The 10,030-nt window shown below is 42.8% G+C and overlaps 2 protein-coding genes across 2 annotated transcripts; both read left to right on the forward strand.

Annotated features, from left to right (window-relative positions):
* Positions 1–1,676: 1,676 nt before the first annotated feature.
* Positions 1,677–5,589, forward strand: PCYB_094280 (subtilisin-like protease 2; the record flags this gene model as incomplete). Its single annotated transcript, XM_004222543.1, has 2 exons — positions 1,677–4,354; positions 4,599–5,589. The coding sequence occupies 2 exons, from the start codon at positions 1,677–1,679 to the stop codon at positions 5,587–5,589; spliced, it is 3,669 nt and encodes a 1,222-aa protein (XP_004222591.1).
* Positions 5,590–8,490: 2,901 nt separating this feature from the next.
* On the forward strand, positions 8,491–9,468 carry PCYB_094290 (30S ribosomal protein S9; the record flags this gene model as incomplete). Its single annotated transcript, XM_004222544.1, has 1 exon — positions 8,491–9,468. The coding sequence occupies one exon, from the start codon at positions 8,491–8,493 to the stop codon at positions 9,466–9,468; it is 978 nt and encodes a 325-aa protein (XP_004222592.1).
* Positions 9,469–10,030: the final 562 nt, after the last annotated feature.

The raw sequence follows: 10,030 nt of genomic DNA on the forward strand, positions 1-10,030 counted from the left end.
CCCTTTTACGAGCACCACAGCAGCTCAAGTTCCTTTTCACGAATTTTTACCTCCTTAAAAATGCTTTACAACAAAACGATTAGAAACTATATAGGCCATAAATTTTGACAAAAAAAAAAAGAATTAAATATTACAGAAGGGGAAGCATGTACCATATATGTTTTCTGTTGAATAAATTGAATTATTTGCATTGAAACGCTTTTTTTTTACACATTTGTTTTGCGAGTGAAAATGCTCAACTAGCAATAGAGACCATTTTACACACACCGGGGAAACACATTTTCTCGCGGGCAATCGTAACAGCGTGTACTGCTTACGCGAGTGTGCCGTTGGGCAAATGTGTAAATAAGTGGATGGGGAAATGTACTTAAGTGCGAATGTACACCTACGTGTGCGGACACCCATCTACATCATAGCTTCTCGCACGCGGGCAGTTAAGGTCATAGTGGAAAGCAAATTTTAAAGGGCTACGACATTGCTAGCCCGCTCTGTACAAGTTCATTTGCACGCTCCCCTTTTTTTTTTGTTTGTTTCACTTTTTCACGTCTTCACTTTCTAAGTTTTTCTCCTTTCGCCTTTCTCATATTCGCTCGTTTTTTCCACGTTCCTGTAGTTTGCACGGTTTCAGCGATTTGTGCCGTGTCACCATTTGCAACTTTTCCCCAACTGCATCTTTTTTCTCAAGTGTGTAGACTAAGCAACGGGACACACTTTATTTTTCACATTGGCATGTGGGTACACCTTTGTGTTAACATTTCTCGTGAACGCCATTGATGTGCATTCCCTGTGTAGTTGTAAAGATCTGCGTCTGCATACGTGATGAGCTTCCGCTGAGTGGTGATGTTTCGTCCATTTGCAGCTAGCTCTACCCTCCCTCCTGTGCGCACACCGAAACGCGCTTAAATATATACGTACATGCATATATGCATACGAGTTGACTCCACCTATCTATCGCGTATGAACCGTTATGTCATGGGTGAATGCTAACTTCGTTCTATATCAAAGAAGGGAGCCCTCAAAATGTAATTAGACTTTTATTTTCCGCTTCCTTCCTTCCTTTTTTTTTTTTTTTTTGTGTACTTTTCTTTTTTCTAAATTGTTCATAAAATGCTGAGCTTATTTTATGTGCTTCCGCTGATAATGATGAATATTTTATTTCAAAATGATTGGCATAGGAAAAAGATTTTAATCGAGTTGGGGAATTATAACATCAAATTGGTGAAGAGAAGAAGTCGCGTTTTGTCAAACAACACGACAGGTCGAATAAACTTTTTGGATGAAATTAAAGAAAGCTACAAACCGATGTTTGATGTGTATGAATTGTCGGCCAAGTTTGAAAAATTAAGAAATGCCAAGGAGAAAGGGGAAGAAAAAAAAGGAAGAAAAAATAGGAAGAAAAAAAAAAAAAAAAAAATGACAATATAGAGCGGGAAAATGACAATACAGAGCGGGAAAATGACAACATAGAGGGAGGGAATGACAAGGAGACGCCCCGCTTAAACCTAATCGAGTTGTCCGTTGCACAACCCGATGAGAGTAAACATAATCAAAAAGGAGAGCCCATAAAAGTGCCAACTCGTGGAGAAAACAATGGGAAATCAACAAGCATAAACAAACATGCTTATGATTCAATACATATGTTAAATGGTGAAAAGTCAAGTGGAAAAAATGCAGAAATGAGTGTGGGCAGAAAATCAGATATATTTAGCAAATTAATTAACCATGGGAATATAGAAAATTTCGATAACTTGGGGGAAGACGAACAGGAGGAGAAAGAAAAAGGAAAAGAAGCAGAAGAAAAAGGAAAAGAAAAAGAAAATGAAGAAGAAGAAAAAGAGGCGAAGAAGCCGCAGGAGCAGGCACAGCCTGAGCAATCCGATCAACAAAGTGGCCACAAGTCGCTGAGGGAAGAAGGGTCGAAGTCAGATAGTAGAGAGAAGGAAGGAACACAGAGCAATCTGAGTGAACCCCCCCCTGGAGGTGAGTCTCCACAAGAAGGGGGTGATAATCTAGAACATGGCATCGAAGTGGTAGCAGGAAAGGGGGACGACAAATCGAAAGGGCAAGAAAGAGAGAAAGAGAAAAATTTAATGGGTAGCAAAAAGGAAGGGGAAAAAACGGAAAAGTCGAATGAAGAAGGAAGCCCGAAGGGTGATTCTCTCCAGGGTGGTGATGCGGAAGAAGGTAGTGCCTTGAGTGCTGCCGGGAAGGCGGAAGAAGAGGAGGGGGAAGAAGAGGAGGGGGAAGAAGCGGAGGGGGAAGAAGAGGAGGGGGAAGAAGAGGAGGGGGAAGAAGAGGAGGATAAAAATAACCAGGGGAATAAATACCAACTTAATGAAGGAGAAAACGTGGCACAAGAAGACATCAAAACACAAAAATTTGACCACTACACAATCGTCACAAACTCGAACGATGTCCTTAACGATATCAGAGTTGACGCATCAGATATTTCCAAGCTGAGCATTGAAAGCATAAACATACCTTACAGCGAAGAGAATAAAACTGTGTTCACGCACCAGAGACACATAGTCCTAACGAACAAGGGAAATAAAAAATACAGAATCGTTTTGATGACAAAGAATCCGAAGTTTACCGAATTGGAGGATGAACCGAATGAAGGAGCTGCGACCAATACATTCATTGAGAGGGAGAGGATGGAAAAGAAAAAGACACCAAACGGTGAGGGTGAACACGATAACGACAGAACGAATTTGTATGGGGGTAAGGGGACACTCGATTTTGGTAAGGCTTATCACAGCAACAGGAAGGGAAGCGGCCGAGAGATGGGAACCCCCAGCGGGACGAGAAATCCCAATGTGGAGATGCACACCGCTGGTGGTACCGGTGAGGGTGGCATACGGGGAACGATAAACCGGCTGTTCAGCTTTCTATCCTTCAAGGTAAATCGAGATGAGCCTGTTAGTGGGACGGGCGAATCGAAGGACGGTGGCGGAAGGGATGGCGGCGATGGGGGCAAAAAAGGAAACGATAACGGCGGAGACGACCGCAGTGAGCGCAGTGATCGCAGTGATCGCAGTGACCACAGTGACCGCAGTGACCGCCCACCCCGGGATGACCGTACGCACGACTTGTACGAAATTTTGAGTGCCGACAAGCTGGTGGACCAGTACCTGCTAAACCTGAAAAACGACGCCCTCGACAAGCAAGAGCTAATATTCGTCCTGAGAGGAGACTTGGATTTGCACTCGGCGTACATGAAAAGGGTTATCAAAAGAAGCAACGCGAAATTTGAGCAGCACATAAAGAAAAACTTCCAGCAAGTGGACAGAATAGTGTATGACGTCTCGTCTCCGATCAACTTTCTGTGTTTTTTTGTGCCAACCGTTTTTGACATGAGCAACTTTCACTTGTTGAAGGAGGCGCTCTTGGTGTTGCAAAGGGAGCTGGAGAGGTACATGGAGAACTGGAGCTTCTCCAATACGTACGTGACGTTGGACGCGCCGCACGTGGGGGGTGGCGAGAGTGGCGCCCCGGCGGATGGGAGAAATGATAGTCACAAAGGAGCACACGCGGACATCCACAAAGATGCACACGTGGACAGCCGCGCAGATGCACATGTGGACAACCGCGCAGATGGCCCCACCAACAGGAAGGCCAGAAAATTCGTCAAGAAGAAAAAAAAACTGTACAATGGGAAGTACTCCTTTCTACGCAAATTCTGGAGCTTCGACTCAATAATTGCATTCGCTAGAAGAATGAACAAAAAAAATATGGACATCGAAAAGGAAATTTTAAATTTCTTACCCAAGGAATTGAGAGAGTATTCAACGTGGAATCTGTCAGTTATCCGAGTATTTAATGCATGGTTTTTAGCAGGCTATGGGAACAAAAATGTCAAAGTGTGCGTAATAGACTCAGGGGTGGATAAGAATCATATCGACTTAATGAAAAATGTGTACATTCCGGAATATTCAGAACAATACGAAATGACGGAAGATTTTTACGATTTTATGGTGAAGAATCCAACAGACTCTTCTGGACATGGGACACATGTCACAGGAATAGTCGGTGGAATAGCCAATGATTTAGGTATGGTTGGTGTGGCTCCCAATGTTACTTTAATATCGTTAAGGTTTATCGATGGAGTGAAATATGGAGGAAGTTTTCACGCCATTAAAGCTATTAATGTTTGCATTTTAAATAAAGCACCTATCATCAATGCCAGTTGGGGGTCTAGCAAATACGACGCCAATATTTACCTTGCTGTGGAAAGGCTGAAATACACCTTCAACGGGAAGGGCACTGTGCTGGTCACAGCCGCGGGTAATGAGAGCAAGAACAACGACGAGCACCCCTTGTACCCCTCCAGTTTTAAGTTGCCCCACGTGTACAGGTACGTCTCACATGGTGGGAGAAGTTTGATGAGCTCGTCTTCGCAAGACCTTGCATGACTTCCCATCTATGCTCACCTGTTTCTACATCTGCACAGTTCTTCTCAATTATGCGCACCTGTTTCTGTGCCTTCACACTTCTTCCGAATTATGCGCACCTGTTTCTATATCTCCACACTTCTTCCCATTTATTCTCCGCGTGACGACCCGTTTGACATCCCCCCACTCTTTCCCACCCCCCCGCAGCGTCGCCTCCATCAGCAAGAACTTCGAAATTTCTCCCTTCTCAAACTACGGAGCGAAGAGCGTACACATCATGGCCCCCGGTCATCACATATACTCCACGACACCAAACAATTCGTACAAAATAAACACGGGGACCTCGATGGCGGCCCCTCATGTGTGCGGAGTGAATGCCTTAATATACTCAGTGTGTTACAACCAAGGGTTTATCCCCCCCGCAGAAGAAGTGTTAGATATAGTGACAAGGACATCTATCAAGGTCATCTCGAGAAGTAGAAAAACAATCAATGACAGTTTGGTAAATGCAGAAGCAGCTGTTCTGACAACACTGTTAGGAGGACTGTGGATGCAAATGGATTGCCATTTTGTAAAGTTCAATTTGGAAGGAGGAAAAAAAAAACACATCCCTGTTGTATTTTCAGCATATAAAAAAGGAATATACGAAACAGATATAGTTATGGCAGTCATACCTACGGACGAAAACTCCAAAGTCTATGGGGAAATTTTGATACCTATTCGAATAGTGACAGACCCGAAAGCGGAAAATTTTAAGGAGTCCCCTCGAAATGGGAAAAAAATGATAATCGATGAGAATGAGGCAAGTCATGATGAAGTGCTCTCCTACATTTGTGAAAATGCATTATACAATTTGTACGAGGTGGATAGTTATTCGCTAGTCATTTCCTTAGTGCTACTTTTTGTGGCGTTCATTTTGATAATCCTCGGAACTGTTGTGTTTATCAAGAGAAAGCGCCACAGCAAATACTGCGACGATGAAGACCATTACCACAATATTATGAGGAACAGTGTCATCGAGCACCACCACATTTTAGGTGGTAGCACAAACCTCGCACTCGAAATGGCCAAACGTTCGCATGTAGAAAAAGTAAGAAACAACACCCGATTCAGCCTTGTGATGGGGAAACAAAACGCTTGTGTGTTCAAGGAAAGGGCGCACAAAACGTCAAATTTTGAGAATTACAGAAACTTATAAAAAAAGCCCCTTCTGATGTCTGCGCCTAAAAAAAATTTACCACAAAGAAGGTGGAGCAGAGGTGGGTGTGGGATGCAGATAAGGAAGATCCAAGGGATTGAGCACATAAGGGGACAACAAGTAAGGAGTCATCACATAGGGGGTCATCACACACCGGGCAGCGCGTCTCTGCACCGACCCTTTTACTGACGAAGATGCAAAAATGGGTGAACAAACTTTGGAGTTCATTTTTTTGGGCCCAAATTTGTTCACACAAATGTTTTTCTCCTCTGCTGCATGTTCCCAAGGGAACTGCAAAAACGCGGAGGAGAGACCATTACAAGCAATTTGTTGGCAGCAAAAAATGCACCACAACCATTTGGTTGTAATTTTTTTTTTTTTTTTTTTTTCTTTAGACAATGTGCCCCCTACACGTATACAAATTTGTTAAGTGGCACTTACAATTCGTTTTTTTTTTACTCCACATGCAAGTGTCCACAATCTTATCGTTTTTTTTTTTTAATATTCCTTCTTTCTTTATGATTTTTTAGGATCCTTAATTTGGTATACTTACACACATGTGCACACATATTTTCTTTCCCTACGTTTCATTCTCTTTTTTTAAATTTTATGTGCGCCTTTTTACGTTGTTATCAACACACCCCTGGTTCAGCTCCCTCGCGGGCGAATTAAGCATTTACGACGTACAGCGCGTAATAGCTTTTAATAATGAGTTGTCACCTTTCCCCCTCTCACAGAAGTGAACAGAAGGGGGAGAGGGGGAATTAATTAGCGCGTCGCATACGTACCACGTTCCACAGCTAGGTACATATATACTACTACTTATCCACGCGGTGCTTGTGCGTGCAAAACTAACTCTGCTCAACTCTGCTAAACTCTCCCTCAACCCATAGCAGAAGGCGCGCAAATTTTTAGCAGCCAAGTCGGTTGTAGTAACTAACCCTGCAAATAAACGAACAGGCCAAATGAGAGAAGTAGCATAGCAACGGCTAGCGCCGCCGTCATGGGACCAACCCGTGCCGAATAAACACAACACATATGTATGTATATATATATATATATGTTCCTACCAAGCATGGCCGCAAAGTTCCCTCGGTCAAAAGAACAGTCATAATATGTATGTGATATGCGCCCTTAAGCTGTGCGCTTTATAATTTATTTTTGGCAGGATGACCAAACTGAGGTTTGCAAAAAATTGCCACTTTACCCCTTTAAAAGGGTCACCATAACGTAAAAAGATTTAACCCCCAAAATTGCTACCTCCTCCATTTGGGAAAATAAAAATGACGGACCTTTAACGCCCTAAATTATCACTTGCGAACGACGGCCTTTTTTAAAGTTAACATGATGATCTAGCCAAATAAATATATTCCACTAAAAGCTGCTTAAATTAAGGTAGCACCTTTCGATGCAAATAACGCGATAAAAAATACTTAACCTACGAATGATGTGGGAAGAACCGCTTTCATTAGAAGCACTAAATTTGCTTCGTACACTTCAAAGGCGCCGCTGCCCTGCGGAAGAATGCAGCATTATATAACTTTTTTCTTAATTCCTTTATATCTTAAAGGGAAGAAGGTGGAAAAAAAATAAATCAAAATAATAAAAAAAAAAACTCACCAAACTAGGAGCCATAAAATTATAATTAAATTACGCCACGTGTGAAAAAGTTTGATGCTTTATAATTGTGAAGGGTGCACTGTACAAACCTATGAGTGCTAGGGTAGGACAACGCGCGAAAGGTTACATGAAGCAAGCTTCAATTTATCCTTTCCCCAATCAAAAATTACTGTGAAAATTGATAAGGTCTCGATTGAGACCATATCAGCTATCACGCTGATAAGAACAGGTACTACAAATTGATCTTAGCCAAGAGGCCGAGAAGGGTAAATTTCTATTCGTTTTAAAATACACTGGGTATATCTTTCCCTACCAAAAGTGTACCTATTCGTCGCATAATCCGTTTCGACCCACATGGGCTCATTTGGGGGTGTTCGGCCAAAAGGTAACGCACCTTGGAAGTGCGCACGCGTGAGGGCATGAGGATGTGATTATGTAAGCTGCCTATCTCCCGTAGGTAACTATTTGCGCAGATATGGAATACGCTTCTCAAACGTGTGATCGTTTCCCATCTTTAAGCAAACATACGGCTAGTGCATAGCTATGTATTCGAGGGACACACCTGTAAGCACGTACGAGCACCTCCGCGCTCTGTAAATAGGTCATGAGTGAAAAGCGCGCGCCCACAGTTTGGCGAACCGCCAATTTCGGAAGATGCTTCCCTGTTTAAGTTGCGTTTATTTGTAGTCCCATTTGATATGCACCCTTGGGGAGCCCCTTTTTTTTTTTTTTTTTTTCGGATACTTCATTCTTCCCATAGTATAAAAAATAAAAAAGGCACTTTAGCCCTAGTAGCCGTAGAAAGCGTCACGAAACAGCTTGGGGAGAGTAGGCAAATTACAAAGTGTAAGTTATGAATTATAAGGGAGATTTCAAAATGGGCAAAGAAGGGGGACGCTTAGCGAAATATCTCTGCAAGGTGGTAGTGTAACAATGTTGCAACAACGTGGCAGCGTAACTTTGCAGTGTGCTTGCTAAATCGCGATGCGCTGAGGTTTCCACAACAGTGGAGTGGCATAACACCTTTGTACAACACCTTTCGTGATGCAACCCAGCAGAGTAGCCCCTTTTTTCCGCCCGCGACCAGTATAACATTCCCCTTTATCAAGAGAGACGCCGAGGAATTCCCCCCTCCCCAAAAAAAAAAAAAAGGCGCCATAAAAATGGAAGCACACCCTTAAGAACTGAGCACAACAGATAGGTAGTGTTGTGTACCCCCAAAGTCTTAATGACTATTCCACAACAAGTACATTTTGCGGTATGAATCCATGCACGTGAAGAATGATGGATGTAGGGAAGATGTTCCGAGAAATGATAATAAAACATGGAAACGTGATAAACGCGGTAGGGATAAACACGGTAAGGATAAACACGGTAAGGATAAACACGGTAAGGATGAACGCGGTAAGGGTTCCTAGGCGATTTATAAAGATGACCCCTACGCGGAATGAAGGAAAGGTAACACAAAAAAGGAACAAACAGGATTACATATTATCGCTGGACGAAGCATTATATTTGTCTAAAGAAATGGGGATCAAGACAACCACGGAGATCCAGAAAATTGTGATGAGGTCCCCCCCTTTTTCTCCTGACATGAGTCCATTCCTAATTGACAATTTTTTGTGTAGTGCGAATAAGGACAGCCATTCGGATGAAATAGCTCAAATTGATCAAAAGTTGAAAACGTTAGAGGAAAGGGAAAACAACAAAGAGGTGAGTGAACAAGGAGAAGTCGAAGACCCTCTGCAGAACAATGATATGATGATTGATGTTGTTCAAAATCGTGAGGAGGATATTATTAATAAAATTCTTATTGACAAGTTTAATAAAAAAAGGGGGAAGACCTTTATCCATAATGATATGGAATGGCTGGAAGAGTCAGAAGGGATTGGGACAAACAAAAGATCGTGTGCATATGTTTATATAAAAAGGGGCAGTGGTATTGTTAAGGTAAATGCTGAAGAAGATCTGTACATTAGGTGGCCTTATTTTTATAATCGAATGGATGTTTTGGAACCCTTTTATGTGACTAATACTTCTTGCGTTTTTGATGTGTTTATAAAATTGAAAGGCGGTGGAATCAGTGGGCAGTCCAAAGCAGCTAGGTTGGCCATAGGACGGGCTCTACTCAACGCTTGTCCACTCATTTATGAAGACCTTAAACAGCACCATATTCTGTACGAAGATATGAGGCAGAAATTTCCGAAAATGCCAGGACGGAAAAAATCAAGGGCTATGAAGCAGTGGTCCAAGAGGTGACTCTCCCCAAGCGGCGCCCCCCAACGCGCGTGGCTACAGTGCTACGTTGCTACAGTGCTACAGTGCTACGTTTCTACATTGCTACGTTACTACGTTGTGTCACCTGGTTTGCCTTTTCACGCTCCTCTTAATTTCCCAACTTTGTGAGGTAGCGGGTGCATCGGTCAAGGAATGGAAAGGCTACCATCTGTCCTGTGCAAAGACGAATCAGGCGTTATGGAGACTCTGCGTTGGATATACATGACCACTTATTTTACGCGTCGGCGGGGAGAACGCACTTTCCGAAATGTAAACCGGGAAGCGTTCCTTATGAATCTTCCCCAATTATTCAAAAGGTTAAATAAATCTGTGCCTCCTCGTAGGCATACTCGCAGCTACAAATGATGTGCCGCGTTTTCTTATCACTCCATATGGAGCAAGTGCCATTCTGTGAATGCCCCTGCTTGGATGCGTTTTTCCCCACCCCTGCGGAATTATCCTTATGGACAAGCATAAATGACTAATTGGTGTTGTTTGGGTTTTTTTAAAAAATTTGCCCCAAATGGGACGAGAAGCACATAGA

The sequence above is a fragment of the Plasmodium cynomolgi genome, chromosome 9 (genome assembly GCF_000321355.1).
Source record: "Plasmodium cynomolgi strain B DNA, chromosome 9, whole genome shotgun sequence".
NCBI classification, from domain to species: domain Eukaryota; phylum Apicomplexa; class Aconoidasida; order Haemosporida; family Plasmodiidae; genus Plasmodium; species Plasmodium cynomolgi.